This window comes from Ascaphus truei, unplaced genomic scaffold (genome assembly GCF_040206685.1).
Source record: "Ascaphus truei isolate aAscTru1 unplaced genomic scaffold, aAscTru1.hap1 HAP1_SCAFFOLD_1117, whole genome shotgun sequence".
Classification (NCBI taxonomy): Eukaryota; Metazoa; Chordata; class Amphibia; order Anura; family Ascaphidae; genus Ascaphus; species Ascaphus truei.
In genome coordinates, this window is record NW_027453983.1 from 73,478 (window position 1) to 94,280 (window position 20,803).

Below are 20,803 nucleotides of genomic sequence, written 5' to 3' on the forward strand. Positions count from 1 at the left end.
CAATTTCACCAGAGCCTGCCACCCACCAGTTCCACAGCATGACTTCTTTTAGCGTTCCCTCTGAAATATGCCTCCTTCCTGTAACTTGTTAAAACCCTTTGAACATTACAATGATATGCCCCTCTCCATTCTATACTCCCAGATTGTACAGATTGAGGTCCTTTCATCTTTCTCAATAAATGGTCAACATAGGGGGTGCTAAATGCCAGTCCTCAAGAGCCACCAACAGGTCAGGTTTTGAGGATATCCCTGCTTCAGCACAGGTGGCTCAATCACTCAAACACCTGTGCTGAAGCAGGTATATCCTGAAAACATGACCTGTAGGTGACCCTTGAGGACTGGAGTTGAGGCCCCCTTAAAATAGAGATCTTGCAAAGAAGGGCTACTCATGTCTTTCTGGAAATATGATCTCCAGATCTGAACACCATACTCTAGGTGAGGTCTTACCGCCGATCTTTAAACTGGCATCCTTACCTCTATCTTTCTTCTACTACTGCCTCTCCCTACACAACTTAGCATCCTGCTGGCCCTTTCCCCATTACTTGAAATGAAGTAACATGAAATGACTACGGTAGATGACATTATAGTGCCACTTTTCATTTCATTTTCTGCCTTTGGATTTTTGCAGCCCAAGTGTCTCATTGTTCTTAATTTATGCATTTGACATCATGTTGGCATTCAATTGCAGCTGCCACCAGGACCAAACTTAACACATAGCATATTTTTCATTGATTATGTATTGCTGATTATTGCTGTCGTATTGTACAGATGTAGCAAGCATTATTACCCTAGTTAGCGCGTGTATTATATTTTTTGCATTATCACTCACATTAGCAGGAGTAATCCCGTCGGCTACATCTGTATATTGGAACATGGAAGTTTAGTTCCTTTATCTTCTGTCTTTGGTTTGTTTTGCACCTTTTTTTGTCCAGATGCTTTTTACTCGTAAAAATAAATGGCACACTGCAAGCAGTAGATTCATAAAAAAATGCAGAATTAGGCTGCGTCCATACTGTGGCAGACAGCGCGGACGCGCCCGCACGCTGAGCGAACAGACTGCCTAAAGGCAGTGATCGCGTATATGTAGCGGAAGTGCTGAGGCAGGAGGGGGCGCAAGGAATCAGTTAAAACTGATTTCTCGAGCGGTCAGCCCAATGAGGGCGAACCAGCTCCGTGACGTGATTGGCACGCCCATAGACACGCCCCCACGGATGGCGCGCGTACCATGGCCAGGGAAAGCACCCGCTTTCCCTCAGCCTCCGCACGGGAGAAATGTCTATGGACGCAGCCTTTGAGTCAGCAAGAACTGTGAAAGTTGTAATCACTAAAATGTATTATCTGTTTAGGCTACGTGATGAGTTGGGCAACATGGAAGATGTCCTCAGAAGAGACATAGGACTATAATCATCATCTAGTTCAGTGATTTTCAACAGGGGGTTTGTGGTGCCATCAAGGGATTCGCCACAAACCAAGTTAATGTAATGGCGGAAGTCAGGCAGTATAATGGATTCCTGAGCCCGTGTGGGGACTGCGCACTTAGAAAGGGTGGTATAGCGGTCAATTGCAGCAGGAGTTTCCAAAGTCGCTCCCCACAGTGCTATAGCAATCCAAAGGAAGCTTAATGCACTTAAAAAAGTGAACACAGCAAAGATTGAACAAAAAATACAGTTGAATCCAATACAACTGATTTAAAAAAAAAAAAAAAAATCTTGACGTGCAACTTCCGTCGTTATGGCACTGAAGGGGTTAATATAGATGGAAAGCAGGCAGTGCCCAGAGCTGAAACACACACACCTGCTTCCCATCTATAGAAACCAAGGGGGAGGAACCGCTGCTGTAAATCTGATTTCTGGACCTACCTTGATGAGAAACTCCCCCAGCTGCAGCTCGCTGAGGATCTCGTGCACGATCTTCAGACACTCTGCGTCAGGAATCATGGGGTCGTACTGGCCAGCAATGTCAAAATCCTGGGGTCAATTAGAAAACATCTTAAAAAGGGCAGGGTTGCCGACCTCTGTGACTGAACAAGCACACAAGTGGCATTTTTATTTGCTGTACACAGAGGTTAACAGATGTTAAATCTAAGATAACAATCTAAGGCAGATGATGTAGAGAGGTAATGGCAGAGGGAATAATAAACAAACAATAAATGGATAAAAGGGATAGTGAAAAATGTAGAGTGTGTACGGTAGGACAAAGCATTGGTGCTCAACTCCAGTCCTCAAGCCACCCCCAACAGGTCAGGTTTTCAGGATATTCCAGCTTCAGCACAGGTGGCTGATTGAGCCACCTGTGCTGATGCAGAGACTGATTTCGCAACCAGTGTGCAAAAACTGCAATATCCTGAAAATCTGACCTGTTGGGGGGCTTGAGGACTGGAGTTGAGCACCTCTGGGACAAAGTATCCTTTAATTAACAGAGCGGCAGGGAGAAACATTACAAACAATTCTGATAGCGTGTAAAACCAGATATTTAAAAAAGTTATGGTGGGTAAAAAATAAAAAAGAAACTATAAGTATTAAGTCCCCTTTTTGTGTCAAATAGTGTTATCATTTGGAGTGCTTTTAAACATTCCTTTGAAGCTTTGGATTTTTATTGGCTGCCATATAACCTGACATATTGCCAGCTGGACCCCTATAATGAACGGAAACTCCCCGAAAAGAGTAACCTCCCCCCCTCATTTTTAGCAGGGAATGATTCTTTAAAGTCACATACATTCTCATTCGCGGATCTCACGGGTGACCCGAATGTAGTGTAGTTTTTCTTAAACTCTCCAATTATTTCTACCGCTGCTCTCTGCATAGGCCCCTTAGTGCTTTAGACATAAAAGTAACATTAAGAGGAGTCCCTGCCCCGAGGAGCTTACAGTCTAATTGGTAGGTAGGGAGAACGTACAGAGACAGTAGGAGGGAGTTCTGGTAAGAGCGTCTGCAGGGGGCCAAGCTTTATGTATCATGTGTTCAGAATATCGACAGTGCTATTCGTATGCTTCTTTAAGCAAGTGTGTCTTAAGGTGGGTCTTAAAGGTGGATAGTGAGGGTGCTAGTCGGGTACTGAGGGGAAGGGCATTCCAGAGGTGTGGGGCAGTCAGTGAAAAAGGTTTAAGGCGGGAGAGGGCTTTAGATACAAAGGGGGTAGAAAGAAGACATCCTTGAGAAGAACGCAAGAGTCGGGATGGTGCATAACGAGAAATTAGGGCCGAGATGTAAGGAGGGGCAGAAGAGTGTAAAGCTTTAAAGTGAGGAGAAGAATGGAGTGTGAGATGCGGGATTTGATCGGAAGCCAGGAGAGGGATTTCATGACGGGAGATGCTGAGACAGATCTAGGAAAGAGTAGAGTGATTCTGGCAGCAGCGTTTAGGATAGATTGTAGGGGAGACAGATGAGAGGCAGGAAGGCCGGACAGCAGGATGTTACAGTAATCAAGACGGGAGAGAATGAGGGCCTGAGTCAGAGTTTTAGCAGTCGAGCAACAGAGGAAACTGCGGCGGAAAAAGCGACAAGTTTTAGAAATGTTTTGAATGTGAGGGACGAATGTGAGAGAGGAGTCGAGTGTGACCCCTAGGCAGCGTGCTTGGGCAACTGGGTGAATTATCGTAGTTCCAACAGTAATGTGGAAGGAGGTAGTAGGGCCAGGTTTGGGAGGAAGTATGAGGAGCTCTGTTTTAGCCATGTTGAGTTTAAGGCGGCGGAGGGCCATCCAGGATGATATAGCAGAGAGACATTCAGAAACTTTGGTTTGTACAGCAGGTGTAAGGTCGGGTGTTGAAAAGTATATTTGTGTGTCATCAGCATAGAGGTGATAATTAAACCCAAAAGATGTTATTAGGTCACCTAGAGAGAGTGTGTACAGAGAAAAGAGAAGAGGTCCCAGGACAGAGCCCTGGGGTACCCCCACAGAGAGATCAATAGAGGAGGAGGTGTTAGCAGAAGAGACACTGAAAGTACGATGGGAGAGGTAGGATGAGATCCAGGATAGAGCTTTGTTCCGAATACCAAGAGTATGGAGAATGTGAAGGAGAAGAGGGTGGTCCACGGTGTCAAATGCTGCAGAGAGGTCGAGTAATATGAGCAGAGTGTAATGACCTCTATCTTTGGCAGCATGGAGGTCGTCAGTTATTTTAGTGAGGGCTGTTTCCGTGGAGTGAGCAATGCGGAAGCCAGATTGTAGAGGGTCTAGGAGAGAAAAGGTGTTGAGAAAATGGAGCAAGCGAGAGCATACAAGACGTTCAAGGAGTTTAGAGGCAAAAGGCAGGAGGGAGACAGGTCGATAGTTAGAAAGACAGGTAGGGTCAAGCTTGCTGTTTTTGAGTAATAGTATGACTGTTGCATGTCTGAAGGAGGATGGAAAGGTTCCAGAGCAGAGGGAGGAGTTAAAAATGTGTGTGAGCGTAGGGATTATAGTAGGAGCAAGAGGTTTTAGGAGATGGGAGGGAATGGAATCAAGAGGGCAAGTGGCAAAGGGAGAAGAGGCGATCAACAGCAACACATCCTCCTCTGAGGATGATACATTATGATAGGAAGTCAGGAGAGGGATGTAAAAGAGCAGGGCCATTTTTTTTAATGGGTGGAAAACAGGGTGTCCCCTGAGCTGAACCACATTAATTTCAGCTCAGGGGACCCCATTGTTCCCGAGATACATACCGGGAAAGGTGCCAGTGGTAAGTCCGGGTTATTTAAATTCCCTGCATCACGCGGGCCAATAAGCTGTCATGTGGTTTTCTATTGGCCTGTATCACGCAGGAGATCTAAATCTCCATTTTGTTTTCACTAGCGGTGACGTACCGGCGCTACTTTCAGTAGTATGCATCTCATAGACCGGTGGTCCTAGGGAGTGAAAATTGCACATCAAAAGGGGGAGGTGACGACGATAAGTAGGGGGACCTGCATCTGCATTAAAGGAGGAAATGAGCAGACGCTATTCTGGGAAAGTGAAATGATAGAGTTTTAGAAGTAGCAGAGGAAAGGATGGAACTTTACAATGATGCAGATGAAGACGTGAGAGCATTTAGTCCATTGGTGGGCAACAGGCGGCCCGGGGACTTTTCCTGTGCCCCCCCCCCATCCCCCAAACTGCTGGCTGCCCCAGCAGTCCACTCTCCCTTTCTCCCCAATACAGAGGGAGCAGAGATGTTGTTGGCGTGGATAGTAGTTTCTCACTGCTCCCTCAGCTGCTTAATGGCAGTGTGCTAATAAATACTGGCCCACTCTAAACTTGTGCAAATCACTAGTTCCTTGCGCAAGCAGCGCAACGGCATTAAGCAGCTGGGCCGGAGGGAAAGAAGCTCCTACCCATGGCTGCAGCAACCATTCTGCCTGTGTAGAAATGTATATATAGACACTACCCTGAGGAAGGTCCCACAGTGGGCTGAAACGGTTATTGTTTTTTTTGTTTTTGTTTTTTTTAATCGGACCTGGTTTGTGTGAGATAGAGACACAAAAAAACTCAAGAAGTATATTTGTGTTGCCTACCACTGATTTAGCCAATCAAAATGTGAATGGAGAAGGAAAGGGAGGAGTCGGATTGAGCAATGCGCTACAGACATGACAATGTAGGACTTAGGCCTCATTCAGGGTGCCAGAGGCAGGAGTTGGAGGGCGCGCGTTCGCGTGTCAGTCTGCTGGGCGATGTGTGCACATCATCCCCAGCAGACTTTTTCAAGAGTTGAGGAGGCGGGGCGAGACAGACAGCAGCTTAAGGATCGGTGTTGCTGTCTTGAAATCACCGAAGTACCAGCGACGCTGCTGCAGCTTGAATAAACAACTTGGGTTGTTTATTGAAACTGTAGCCAGTGTCAACTCCGTACTTCGGAGACAGGGCAGCTGCTACCCTGACAACCGCAATTCACTTTAAATACATTGTTTGTAATGTCCGCCCACACGTAAGCACGCCCCCCCCTCTGAAGCCTGTACCCTGAACGAGGCCTTACTTTCCTAGATCCACAGACTGCTACTTAACAAAAATATTTCTGTGGCCAAGACAATATTTTATCTGTCAAATTAAAACCTTTGTTTTACTAGAAATGCCTTGATCAAGTTCAGAGGTCCACCTACATCCAACCTTTAAGGGATTGACCTCCATACTGAAGAGAAACTAATTATACAAGATAGAAAGCCGAGAAATAAAAATGGGGAGAATTACATCAAATGTATACAGTAAAGATCGGGAGTCCGTGCTGTGAAGAGCTTACACTTAATGGTACATTGGGAGTCTTGAAGTATACATGAAAATACACTAGGGGTTTTTAGAGCAAGGCTGAGCCCTCGGATATAGTAGGGGTGCATGCGCCGTCACGCAGACTATGGACGCGGCCTAAAAGGGTAAGTCCGCGCTTATAGTCCTGGCAACGGCGCATCAAAACAAGTTTACTTAAGCGGTCGCGTGCGCCTATAGTAGGTGTGACCGTGACGGCTTGGTCGTGATCGCTGGAAGTCAATGAAAATTGATTTTTCGGCGACCGCCGTGTGACGTCAGCGGACACGTGAGTGGTACAGCCAATGAGAGCGAACCGCTCATAGCCATGCCCCCACGTCTCTTGCCTCCTACACTATAGGCAAAAAACGCTGCTACAACAGCGACGGATGACGTCACGCCTTCACGTCGCCAGGACTTCAAGTGCGGCCTAAGTGTGCCTGGAATGGATCATACAATCGCATCACAGCGCTACTGAAATTCTTCATTTGGTAACACTCACAAAAATAAACAACCATCTTCTGGAATAGCTAATGAAAAATAAAAAAAAAACAGAGGAATTTCATTTCGGTACTGTAGGCCTCTTATCTTTTTTTAACCTCAGGAGAACCGGAGGATCAGAAAGAGCTGAACGGTGGTGCTTCCAGTATTGGGACCTCCTGTTTGCTGGCAAAATGGACTCTCCAATGACATTGCTGCTTTTTATTGGCTGTCAGAGCGAGCTTAAACCTGTGGCTCTTTTGTGCCCACGTGGGCAAGTCTTCTTGCAATGCGGGAATCAGGGGCATTCGGCTGCGCTTATAGTGCCAGCGACGCGACGTCGTGTCAAAACAAATTAATTGAATCCGTTGCATGCGCTTATAGTAGGCGCGACAGAGCGACCTAAATCTGTGTAGTCAGTAGAAATTGATTTTTACAGCGACGGTTTCACCATGTGACAGGCTATAAACCAATCAGATAGCTTCTGAGGCAGGGAGAGGGGGGATGTTTGTGAGAGTGCAGGGAGAGGGGGGATGAGTGTGTGATTGATTGTGTGTGATTGATTGTGTGTCTGTCAAGTGAAACACACTATATGAACAACTTTAAAATAGCACATTCTCCCATAATTTAAAGTAAAATAAATTCAGCACACAAACAGAAATTACAACTCCTCTCCATTTCAGCCTTCCTCCTTGCTCGTCTCCGTCCCTCTGCCGTCCCCCTTGCCTGATGTCACTCCCCTTGTAGCAAGAGACGTCTCCAAAACTCAAATTACAACTTTCACAAGGGAGACGGGTGACGTCATCCGTAGCCGGCACTATAAGCGCAGTCTTAGAACCACTGATCACTTCTAAGGGAACCGCTAGTTCAGGTAAGTACACTTTTTATTTTTACTCTTTACCTGCTTTTATCCTCAGAAACTATTAAATAGTGTATTAAACTGTTGGAGGCTTCTCTCCTTTTGTGCCGTTTATAAAGCCTTGTTCTACAGTTATTAGCAATGATGGCCAACAAACAAGTGCAACATTACACGTCGAAGTGACATCTCCCTTATTCATTGGCTGGCCAGTGAAGGCTTCCAGTACAAAGAAAGTCAGGGGCAACATTACTGCAGGTGAACCCCACTGTCCATGTTGGGCGGAAAAAAAAATTATAATAAGACAAATGGAATATATATTTCTGGATAGAATTAACTTACACACTGATAGAACTCCCGGTAGCGACCTTTGGTCATGGCTGGGTTGTCCCTTCTGTACACTTTAGCAATGTGGTAACGCTTAATGTTGGTAATTTTATTCATAGCCAAGTAACGGGCAAACGGCACCTGACAGCACAGAGTTAAGGAATGGAAGCTCCTTGTACAAGTCTCAACCTTACCTTATTTTAGCAGTGTACCTTTATGTTATACGTTTATTGTCACTTTCTTTCAAACCCCTGTTGTACTCTGCTGGGGAACATGTTGCCTCTTGTATGTTTTTTACCTGACGAAGGGTTCTCCCGAAAACATTGTGAACCACGTCTGCATCAACACAAGGACTCTATTGGACTTCTGATATCATATTCGATTGCCACAGGACCCCGTCTCCTATCGAAGATGTTGCCACCTTGTAAATAAAGGCTAACAATACTGGAATTGTACGTTACATTGACTAAAGGCCACTTAGTCAATAGTAGACTTTAATTATACTTTTTGGAGTATAATCCAAAACTGGAGCGGAGTTGGATAAACTGGAAATATATGTATGTACAAACAAGGCAGTAGCTGGAAGGGTCAGCCTCCCAGCTGAGTTATTTAGAGCAAATACTGTAAAGGAATTATAAGGTATTTAGGATGGATGATGATAACAAGGGCTCGACAAACGCACTCGCCCGCACACCACGGGCAAGTGCATTTTGGCCTCTGTCGAGTGCTTACCTGCGGCGGGGTGCGGCGATCTCCATCTTCTCCCCTGCAAATGGTACTCTTTCCCCTGCAGGTCCTGAAAAAATTGCCGCGCAGCGATGCCATGGTAACGTGACGTCACACGGCACCACGTTGCGTGACGTTACGGCAACTAGGCGTCATTTGATGCCGTGCAGCCATTTTTGCAGGACCTGCAAAGTAATGTACAATTTGCAGGGGAGAAGACGGAGATCACAGCACCACGCCGCAGGTAAGAGTCGTGAGGGGGGTCAGGAAGGTTTTTTGGGGGGGGAGGGGGGGAAGAGTTACTTTTGGGGACGGGGGCGAGTGGGTTTTTCCTTAGTTTGTCGAGCCCGGATGATAACAAGGCACTTTTCTTTAAGAATTTGAAATTGCTTGTGGCCAGAATGACAATAAAGGAACTTCGGGTTGAACTTGCGTCTTATATCGGCACTTGCGCAAATACTGCAAATCCCGTGGGAAGGAAGAATTAAAAAGAAAAGAAAAGAAAAGCGGAATTATTTTGCGACATAAGAAAGGTCCAGATAGGCTCTGAAACGTTACATCTGCTTCTGCTGTTTGTCACAATAAACCGGCTATGAAATGTACTACAAGAAGTTTGCATGTAGTGAATGACTTGTGCTTGGGGATATCTGTTAACTGTTTTACATATGCAATTTGTGTTGGCTACACAGACCGTTTTTGTCCCCTAGTTTTTCTATTCCCCATTTTCTCTTGAACTGTGACATATAAACAGTCAGGAAACTGCAAATAACCTTCCACCTGTTGGATCTTACTCTTTCTGCCAACTTATTTCTTGCCCTCTTTTTAAGTCAAGTCTCCTCCACTCCATTGCTATGTTCACTAATAGAACTGGCTACGTACTCAGGATAGATTAGTTCTGCAATTAGTTGTTGGTCAGTAATTCACAAACAAACTTTATTTTAAATGAGCCTTTTCAGAACTTGGAAGAAAAAAAAAAGACTCATTGAGGGTTAGTATGGATTTTACTACAGCTACAACCCTCCGAGTTCCCCAGGCAGTAGTTACTCCATCATGGGAACTGGCACTCCGGTTTTCAAAGGGCTTGTATGTTCTGAGTTATCGCGTCTTGCGTTCCCAGGAACCGCAGGACCATCTAACCAGTGAGGAAACGGAGGAGGGTCCCCCTTCCGTTTCCTCCAAAATGGCATCCGTGGTCACATGACCACCCTGTGCCAAAGGGGCCGTGACACTCGGGCACCACAGCCCCGCCGGCACTCACAGGGTTAATAAACCCACTTTGCCCCTCTTATATTGGCAGAAATTAAGAGCTGCTTTGCAAATTTTAAAACGTACATCGGTCTGTCACTAAACTAAAACATGTAAATGTCAGAACGTAAATTGTGGTGGCCTTATCACTTCGATTATACTTCTGCTCAGTTGCTGATAAGACTGCAGCAGTGCAGTTGCTTTCGTCACCGCTGTGTCAAATTTGAACAACATCCCTATGTCTGCTTGACATTAGAAGACTGTGGAAGCAAGAGGATCTTATTAAATCCACCAAGCCCATGGAAAGGATACAGTGAGATCATAGCGTAGAGACAGCAATTCTCCCCCCTGGTCTTTAAGGTCATAGATGAGCTTTGAGTCTTCTCCATATTTGCCAGTTAATGTTTCCTGTATAATAATAATAATAATGAAAAAGTGATGTTAAATTGACAAAAAAAAAATAGGAATGAAACTTCTTAGAATATCAATTTGTCTACAGTGGTTTGTGCTCTTGGGATTTTTTACGCAGATATATCTCTTACTCTTACTGCCATCTAAAGGGATTTACAATTATATCTCGGATGCATTCATTGTGGCAGTCTTTGGGGTATATTACAGGCAATACATTTAATCAACTACTGTACTTGGAATGTCAACTATGTTGTAGTCAAACATGTTGTTACAAGGATAAAGTATATTTTGATATATAAAGACTTTCAATTCCCAAGTGCTTCACTAGGTATTCATGCAGTTACCTGTACATTTATATTGTGCTTATTGGCATGGCTGCTAGAATGGGTAAGAGGTTATAATTCTGTTATAGAATATACAGACTACAGAGTCAGCACTCACATGGACGTTTTCAATGTGTTTATTCAAGTGAATTCACCTGAATAAGGCCGAGATTATTGTGGCACGTGTGCGACGGAACACATGGCATCACGCGCACCTCTTGCCCGAGTGATGGGTGAACTGACCTTCCAGCTATTGGGGAGGCATGGCGGACGCATCGCAAAGCTGGCTCGCCCTTATTGGCTGAACCGCTTATGTGACGCGTGAAAAGACAAAATGATTTGTCTTTTCAAAAATCGCCGCGCGCACTATGGGCAGCCTCGCAGGAAAGAGGTCTGTTCTCGCCGCCCGCTCCGTCGCGAGCACTATAATCTCAACCTAACACCCATTGAACATGTCGACGCGAGTACTGGTTCCTCTCATCTTTGCTACAAACGTGATTACCTTTAGTTTTCACAAGCACCTGTGGCAGGACTACACGGATATGCAAGTGCGCCTATTGTCTCTATTTTGTATAATAGTTTTACTACAGTGTATATCCTAAGCGATTGAGTAGTTAAGTGATTTACCCAAAACTGTACAAAGGCAGTGTCACACATTGGGCAGGCAGTGTCACACATTGGGCAGGCAGTGTCACACATTGGGCAGGCAGTGTCACACATTGGGCAGGCAGTGTCGCACATTGGGCAGGCAGTGTCGCTCATTGGGCAGGCAGTGTCACTCATTGGGCAGGCAGTGTCACTCATTGGGCAGGCAGTGTCACTCATTGGGCAGGCAGTGTCACTCATTGGGCAGGCAGTGTCACTCATTGGGCAGGCAGTGTCACTCATTGGGCAGGCAAGTGGCCAGGGCTGGTACCGAACCTACAAACTTGCGCTTCTAAAACCTCCACCTTCTTAACCAACATGTCGTATGCTGTTATAATCTGTATATAGAACAACTGTACAGCTAAATAGTTTTCTTAGAGTAAGAACAACTCTAGTAGAACACCCCACTTCAGTAGATTTCTGGTTACTGTCCATACATACAATGAGTACTATACACAATTCTGACCTTCAGCTCAAATACAGGAGTGTCAATGTTCTCTGCTCCATGACGTTTGAAACAATTGATAATGGTGTTAAAAACCATCTCTCGGATCGCCATCTGTTTAGGGTTATAGTCCCTGGTGCCCTGAGAAGGAGAAAGGCATTCATATTTGTATAGCACTTTGCAGCCGTAATACACGCGACATAATAATAGGAGACATAATGAGAATTAGCACTTCAGACAAAGTAACCGTTAGGAAAAGGAGTCCCATACTATCTAAGTATCACAGTATAATATTATACTATGCTAATACCAAATAGACTATGAAGAGGGACTATATAAAAGAGGACATATTTCACATTGTGAAACTTAATATTTACAAACATTGATGCAACAAAATGATGTGCGGACATGCATATCATTAACATAACTCTCAGTGATTTGTTCACTGGCAACGACGCATCTGGTCACAGAAAGCAAAGGGGTTACGGCAAAGACCCCGGAATTTCATGTTAGAATGCACATTTAGGGGTAAATTCTATACTGTATGCACCAAAGCAACCTCGGATTATATAGAATTGACCCCTTAATGTTGATATTTTTACTTACAGTACTGGGATTTCTCCTGCTTTATATAGTAGTTGTATTTTATTTATTTGTAATAATTTAAGTGAGACAGAAGCTTTAAGTATTACTAAAGCTATAACCACGCACTACAGCACTTATTCAATAGGCTGTGAAGTCATCTACGTGGTGCTGGAGTAGAGCTAAGTTTCATTCAAATGAACAGGATGGAAATATTCTCCAGCACAGGGATAATCAAAACATTGTTATTGATTAGGAGCCTGATTAATAACTGCTTAAAATGAATGGAGTGCCTGTTGATTAGATGTTGATTAGATGTGACTCTACCTTCGGGGTCTTAAGCACAAACTTCTGTTTTCCGTCATCTGTCCCCAACCGAGCCTTCAGTTCCAGCAACTTTGCAACTTCTTCAGCAATCTAATAATGCCAGAAAAACAAGCAGGATTAATCCAAATCTTGGACAAAACATGAATATTACTTCCAACTAAAAAAAGGTATTTTATAAGAATTAACACAAGAGACATCCTAACCATTTGTGGCAAGAGGGACCTTATTTCAAATTTTTCTAACACGCTACTTACTCATTTAAAACCAGAGACATAACATAAAATATAGACAAAGCTCAGTGCACATCCAGAAAAACTTATATACGGTACAGTGCCTAAATACACATGTATAAATAACTAATAAATAAAATGGTCTTTTAGTTTAACATTTTGGCCAAATTGTTGTAAGCCCTTGAGCCAACTACACGGCAGACCAAAATGTTAAACTAAAAGACCATTTTATTTATTAGTTATTTATACATGTATATTTAGGCACTGTACCGTATATAAGTTTTTCTGGATGTGCACTGAGCCTTTGTCTGTGTTTTATGTTATGTCTCTGGTTTTAAATATATATATTGCCATGCTCAGTAGCACTATTCTGTGAAACTTATATGCTTATATATATGTTGTGGGTATTTTGGGGGTTCAATATGAGCTTGTAGGTGTTCTGTACGCTACTTACTCATCAAGAAAACAAAGTACAGAAGCGCAAATAGGCATTTAGGGAGTACACCCATCCCAGACCGAAAACATATAGGGGATGAGGAAGACCAACGAAGGGCAGAACACATGAACGGGAGCAAGATTGTTGGCTTTGAAAGGGTGAACAATATAACCATGCAATAAACTGCAGTAAATGAATGGAATCGTGCTAATCCCTTAGAGCAGGGGAGCGCAATCTTTTCCCTCTGCGCCCCCCTGCCGGCTGTCCTGCTCTCCGCGCGCCCCCCTCCTGCCTCCTTACCGTGGTTCCCGGCGTCTGGGCGTCATGACGTTACATTGCCATAGCAACGTGACGTCACATGACCCCGCGTTGCCATGGCGACACGTCTCCAGGTGCCGGCTGAACCACGGTAAGTAAGGTATAGAGGCCTTCGCTGCTTCCCCGGCACTTAATTTAAGTGCCTTCGGGAAGCGCGCGGGGCCTCTGTAAACCCCGCGCCCCCGCAGTTAATCTTGTGCCCCCCAGCTTGCGCACCGCTGCCTTAGAGTAGGGGTGCGCACAAGATTATTTGGGGTAGGTGGTCGGCACTCACAGAGGCCCTGCGCTCATCCCCAAAGCATTTAAATTAAATGTAGGGAGGCAGCGCGAGGCCTCTGTAACTCTCTTACCTTGACACAGACGACGCGTTCCCATGGCAATGCAGTGTCAAATGATCCCGCGGGGTCACGTGACATCACTTGAGCCCACGGCATCATTTGAACCGCTAGAGAAGGTAAGGGGGGGGGAAGGGGGCACAAGCACTGGGGGAGAGCAGGCAAAGGGGGGCACAGCAAAAAGTTTGCGCACCCCTGCCGTAGAGTGTCAGAAGGCAGGTAGCACCCGAGTACCGTTAGTCTTCTGGTACTCAACCAGATGATCGCTTGGTGTATAGATAACATGGTCATGGGCAGGCCCTCAGGATGTGAAGGGAAGTTGAGGACACTCCTGTTCTGATCATGTGAACGCGACCTCCCTCTGGAAAACAAGCATTTCTAGCCCATCGAGCAGTGTTACTCAACCAGGGTGCCTAAGAAGCCTGGTGTGCCGAGACCCTCTGCCAAGGGTGCAGGGGAAAAACGATGCTGGCTACTCAGCGCGCATGTCCCATACTGCCTGGAGACGGAGGCTTCAATCCGCCTCTCCTCACTCAGAGGACCATGTTCACCTCCAGACGGCGCATGACGAACCAGACATATTTTAGGTGTAATTGAAGGAAAGTGTGATGGCTTTGTGAGAGGTTAGTTCGAGGTTAGTGCTTTGTGTAGGGTGGAGAAATTGAGTGGTTAAGAGAAGGGGGTGTTGAACGTGGTGTTTATGATTAAGAAAGAGGGTGAGTGGGCTGTGTGACAAAGGAGGGGGGGTAAATGCCTGTGTTGAGAAAAGGGCGAGTACGTGTGGGGGTGAATGTGGAGTGTGTAAGATGCGTGCAGGTGCGTGTAAAAAGGAGGGCGAGTAAGCGAGGAGAGGATGCGTTTGGTCTAAACAGCAGGGGTGCCATAAGAGAGACGGCTACGTTTGGGGTACTGAAAAGGGTAAAATAAAAATGTGGTTGCTTTAGTTTCTTCAGAAATTAACCATTTTGCTTTGGGGTCTAGGGTTAGTGAGATTTTTCCTCACCTTGTCCATGGCCTGTGGAGGATGTAGCAGGTCCCTCTCAGGACACAGACATTAAAGGAGTAACTACTGTATTGAAGAAACCAAACTTCTCCTACTGTTAATTTCTGCTTACTACATACACAAACATTAAAATATATTTCATGAAAGTAAAAAGGTTTTAGTAATAAGCAAAAATATAAAAAGGCTTTCATCATTTTAACTCCTTCGCCGCTTTACTTAACCCTTTTGCTGCCAGAGGCATCTGCAAGGCAACACAACACCCCTGTGGATAGCTTACGTCTGATTATATAAACCTTTTATATTGCATGAATCACGAAGATTCACCTCCTCCCAAGTGAATACATCAAAGTAATGTTGGTTTCACTTCTCTCCATAAAACATGACATTGTTCAGCAGAATAAATGCACCTCCCATGAGCCCAGTGAGATGATGAAACCCCGAGACTGGATTGCAGTGACAGTGGCCAGTAACATGAGGATGAACCAGGGGGTCAGTTCAATCATAACACTGGTACTGAATAACACCACAAATCCAACAGAAAGAAATCGTTTCTGGAATTAGGGATTGCAATCGCTTCGCTGCAGTCATCTAGCAGCAATGGTGTTAAGGATGAATATTTAGTAAATGGCAAACCCCTTCCATAGGTTGTAAGGTGTCTGCTGTCACCCGGAGGGTGTGTTACGGAATAGCACTGCTTACTGTATATGGACCTAAATCCCTCCAAAGGTGTTTTAAAAACATGAGAAGGAAACTGCACAAACATTTCATATACCTATTATCCTACTGATGTCTAACTCATGGTTGCAGGCATAAGGCCAGGTCCATAGTGCCTTCGACTGTGCGCGGTACGTCACCTGCTTGAAGCGGGTGCGTTTTTTGGCCATGGTACGCGCGCCGTCCCAGTGACATCACGGAGCGGGTTTGAACCGCTCACGTGACCAGCCTGTCGTGCCAAAAAAATCAGTTTGAACTTATTTCTTGCGCAACACACGCTCCCTCCCGCTTACGCACGCGCCCGCCGTATGGACGCAAACACTAAGGCAGTCTGATCGCTCAGCCCGCACAGTCTGATCGCTCAGCCCGCACAGTCTGATCGCTCAGCCCGCACAGTCTGATCGCTCAGCCCGCACAGTCTGCGGTACCACGGCTAAGCCTTATGATTTTTTCCCCAAGGGGTGATCCTCTTGAAGTCTATGGGATTGATAATATTTGCAGGAATGTTATCGGAATTTATAGGAAGGTGAACTCACCTTCCTATAATATAATTTATATTATATAATGTATTATAATGCCAGCTGGACATTAATCTGTGGCATTAAAGATGTGATGCTTATGTTATGTCTCTGGGGCCCAACTAATGTTAGGAAGTGGGTGATGGCTTTTAGTGGGTGATCCCACTGAAGTGTGTGGGGGGAAAAGAGTGAAAGTGATATAAAGAGGGTGTCTAGAGAGCTATGGGATATATAAATATATAGAGTAACAGGAATGTCTGATACTATCAGTTATGATCACTCATCCTCCTCCTGTTACACACGTCCTGTCACTATCCTGATCCCTTATTGCCAGTCCCTTCCTCATACACTTAACATGAGCCAGTTACCTGCCCGGCCCAGTAATCCCCGGTCTCACCCGCAGCCAGGCGGGGCTCCGACCCCTCCCCTCCGCCGGCTGCTGCTCTAACTCCACCCGAGGCTCGATGCGGCCTGCGGGTAGTTGTCCGCGGTGCTTACCTGCTCCTTGGTGGCTTTGTCCTGTTTCAACCGCCGGATCTTCTCTCCCTGCAGCGCTGCCTCCTGCTCGAGCTCCGCTCTGTCCGCCATGGTGCAGGGAAACGCCGGGTGTTCGTGCGCATGCGCGGGAAGCACAGGGCTGGAGTCGCACATGTCACTTACATACAGGAGTCGCACATGTCACTTACATACAGGAGTCACACATGTCACTTACATACAGGAGTCACACATGTCACTAACATACAGGAGTCACACATGTCACTTGCATACAGGAGTCAAACATGTCACTTACATACAGGAGTCACACATGTCACTAACATACAGGAGCCACACATGTCACTTACATACAGGAGTCACACATGTCACTAACATACAATAGTCACACATGTCACTTACATACCGTAGTCACATCACTCCATGCAGTCAGGTCTCATGTATCTTTAGCATCTGTGCCCTGTAATCAAGTCCCACTCAGTCTAAAGTCTGTACTCTTACATGAAAAAAAGTAATTTTTAAAAATTTGTTTACAACCAGTAAAATCTCACATATTTTGGGTCATTAGAAGTTGACATCAATGTCATAAAAATGCGTAGATGTTATCTTATAAAATATACAGTATGTACATACCAGCTTCTAAAGCATTTTAATGTCAATGTGAGACGATGCTCCACTATTAACATATATAATAGAAAAATAAAGAAACAAAAAGATAAAGAAAAATGGAAATGAATAATACATTTGTAGTTTCTTTTAAATCCTTTATTGTTCAGCCATAAAAATTACCAACTGCAACATTAATTGAAGAACTGGTACTAGCTCTACCATAATGCATAGAATAAGTGGGTAATTCAATATATATGTAAGGATGTGTATATATGTATGAGGGTTCCGCGCTGTCACTAATAAAGGAAGCGCCATACTGTTCTTTTGCCAGTAAGGTCACTGTGTGAATAGTCAGGCTGCGCATGCGCGAGGGAAGCGCGCGAAAGGCAACCAATCTGGAGGGACTTTGGGGGTTGCACTCTGAACTCTGAACTGTGGGAGAGTCAGCTGAGGCTGAGGACCAATAGGGTGCGAGACTCTGGATAGAGAAGAGACAGGAAGCGTGTGGGCGGTGGGACACACGAGTGAGAGGTGAAGGAGGAAGGTGGCGGAACCTCGTGTGCGCAAGCGGAGGGTCAGTGACCTTTCCGCTTAGGTCAGATACATTCCCCAGCCCCCAGAAGTATTACCCCTGTCATCGTAGGGTGCCGCTTTTGTAGGGACGGCCGTAGCAGTTAGGGACGTATTCCATTAGTGCGGGTTCAGCTGCCGGAGTCGCGGACGCCATCTTGGTCTGGAGAACAGACCACACAGCATAGCGGAGTGTCGGCGCAAGGCTGGAGCAACACTACGGACCCTTTGTGAAGTGGTGTGGTCACCGCAGTGACCGGGAGGTATTGTTAGTCAACAAGTGCACCTACACCGGTCACCAGGCGCTGATCCCGCCTCCCACTAACTGATTGGGGGCACTAGTGTGCCAGCAAACTATTCCATACAGATACTAGTTGCAGGACATACTCCTTGGGAGAGTGGCAGAGCCACCTGTGTACAGAACATTATCCCTATCAAGGTGTGGCCGAGCCACAGTGTATTATGTTGTGATTGTAGAGTGTAAGGGTCTTATGCATGTTATGTGTACTCTGCATGATTCCATTAGTTAGTATCAATAGTAAAAGGTTGCCTGTTGCACAATACGATTGTTATGTTTTCTTGCTCAGGGTAGATCCTCTACTATGGGGATTCTGGGTAAGTGGAGGCGCTGCACCATGATAAGTGAGGGTATGACTCCAGGCTCCCCAACAGCGGAGGCTCAGAGCTCCTGAAGCCGCAGGTAAACACAACACCAGTAGTTCCTTAGTGCAGGGGTTCACAAAAGGGGCTACATTTGGAGGCGCTGCTGAGATCTTAGACCTGGGGTGCCCCCACATTTTTTTTCTCTATTGTGCAACCAACCCACATCATGTCGGTGCCCTCGGCGCTCGAGGTGCGCAAGTGGGCCCAGCGGCGCGGGATTCCCTTGAATCGTGCTTTCGCGCTGGGCCACGTCCCCGCCACGATCTCGTTAGGTACTGTGACCGAGCAGGTCCGAAAGCTCCCGCTCCTGGACAATGCCCAAGTACAAGACCACTTCTACGACCGCGACCAGGCCTGGCGCCGGGTCTTGTATGCCACTGAACAAGACATATGCCCCGAGGCCTTTCCCCGTATACTGCTGCTGCCCGAGGCCCCGGGGATACGCTGCCCCATAGTCCAAGTGGACACCCCTGCACCATTGGCCACTTCCACCCCACAGAGAGAGTATACACCCGCAGTAGGTGCCGCGGCTGGGGGCCCAGACCACTCCCCTGACCGTGGCCTGCAGCCTCGCTGGCCGGCAGCCCTGAGCCTAGGCTCCTCGTCCACCCCGCCCGGCCTGCGGTCTGGCCTCAACCGACTTAGCCTATCAAGACTGGACACCTACCCCGCAGTCGGGGATAGCTTACCGGGAGACACCTCTATTCCCGCGATAGCAGCCGCTCTCCACAACACCACCCAGTCGCTCCATTATAGGAAGTTAAAGGCCTTCTCCGGTGAGAAACCCACGCCCCAAGGGGAAGTAGGGATAGAGGACTGGTTGGATCATACCGAACAGGTACTGCCTGAATGGACCTGCACGGACGCGGTCCGAAGACAGCGCATCGTTGAGTGCTTACGGCCCCCCGCGTCCCACATGGTGCACTACTACCGAGATGACAATCCGGAGGCTGATGCAACGGATCTCATCTACTGCCTGACGAAGGCGTATGGGGCTCCGGTGGATACTTATGCGTTGATGGCCAAATTCCATGCGTTAGCCAAGAAGGAAGGGGAAATGGTATCCGACTTCCTCAGGCGACTGCACCTGCATTTATGGAATCTGGTGAGGAAGGGCGTGTTGCCAAGGATGGAAGCCAATGGACTGCGCACCACTCAGCTGTTGAGGGGGCTCCTACCCCTGCACCCCGTGTCGGTGCGGGTCAGTAGCTGCCTAACGCCCGGGCAAGCCTTATCGTTTCACGACCTAATGGATCGGGTCCAAGCGCACGAGACGGTGTTGTTAGGACGTGACCTAGCAAAGGAATGGAAGCAGGCACACGGTCTTTCTAAAGGTGCAGTTTATTGTGCCACCAAAGGTCCAACGTTTCGGCAAATAGATTGCCTTTATCAAGGAGAGCACCGGCAGATAAGTACCCCCCTCCAGCACCTACCAGCGGTGTGCATGTGCTTCTACATAGGACGTGACCTAGCCCCTGGGAAAAAGCTCCAGCCCGGGAGTAAGGAAGTCAAGAAAGTGGAACCCAAGGCCGACGTGCCCGAACCGGGGGATCCCGACCCCGAGGATGCCAGCGCACCAGTGACGCCCAGACCTCGTCCCACGACCGGGCGAAGTTCACCAACCGGGAGAAGCGAGAATTACCTCAGCCAAACGCAGTGCTACGCGTGTGGGAAGATGGGACATCTGCGCGCCCGTTGCCCCACCTTGCGGAAAACGGCGTCCCGGCCAGCGCAGTCGATGCCGTGCAAAACCCTGGAGGATGGAGAGGCGTCGCCGCCCTCCCCAAGCAACCGAATCGGCCCCGCCGCCATTATTCGGGTAGTTATCGAGGGCATCTACGCCGCCGCATTGTTGGACACGGGATCCCAGGTGACCATCGTATACCGGCCCTTCTACGACCAACACCTACATCGATTACCGTTGCTCTCTGCGGATGCCTTGCGACTAAGGGGATTGAGTCATGAGGATTACCCCATAGACGGAGTAGTAAAGGTGCAGTTAGATATTCCCCAACTGAACACGGGTAAACATCACCCCATGGAAGTGGAGGCCTTAGTGTGCCCCGAACCTCAGGATCACCCCAGCGCCCCAATCATTTTGGGGACTAACACTGACATTGTGCGCTCGGTGTTCCGAATGTATCTGCAAGAAGCGGGCGAGGCTCCGCTGCTAGCCCTGGCGGCCTGTCCCGTCCTCCAAGAGGTCTGCGGAAAAATTGCGACGGAAGAGGAGCATGGGATGCTCTATAGCCAAGAGTGGGGACTGACTCAAATTCCCCCGGGGGAAGGAAGAATGATGGTCGCCGCATGTCATTACCCGGACCGACGCCCGGAGGATCAGCTCTTCTCCCTAGAA

At 46.9% G+C, this 20,803-nt stretch overlaps 1 protein-coding gene across 1 annotated transcript in view; it reads right to left on the reverse strand.

Annotated features, from left to right (window-relative positions):
* The window catches only part of LOC142475228 (histidine--tRNA ligase, cytoplasmic-like), a 38,392-nt gene extending 21,626 nt beyond the window's left edge, over window positions 1–16,766 (reverse strand). The window contains exons 1-6 of the mRNA XM_075581188.1: window positions 16,612–16,766; window positions 12,560–12,649; window positions 11,672–11,791; window positions 10,139–10,234; window positions 7,871–7,996; window positions 1,860–1,967 (exon numbers count right to left, since the gene is read on the reverse strand). Of these exons, the coding sequence (XP_075437303.1) occupies window positions 1,860–1,967; window positions 7,871–7,996; window positions 10,139–10,234; window positions 11,672–11,791; window positions 12,560–12,649; window positions 16,612–16,764 (693 nt within the window). The 5' untranslated portion in view covers window positions 16,765–16,766. The remainder of the gene's footprint in view (window positions 1–1,859; window positions 1,968–7,870; window positions 7,997–10,138; window positions 10,235–11,671; window positions 11,792–12,559; window positions 12,650–16,611) is intronic.
* Between the last annotated feature and the right edge of the window lie 4,037 nt (window positions 16,767–20,803).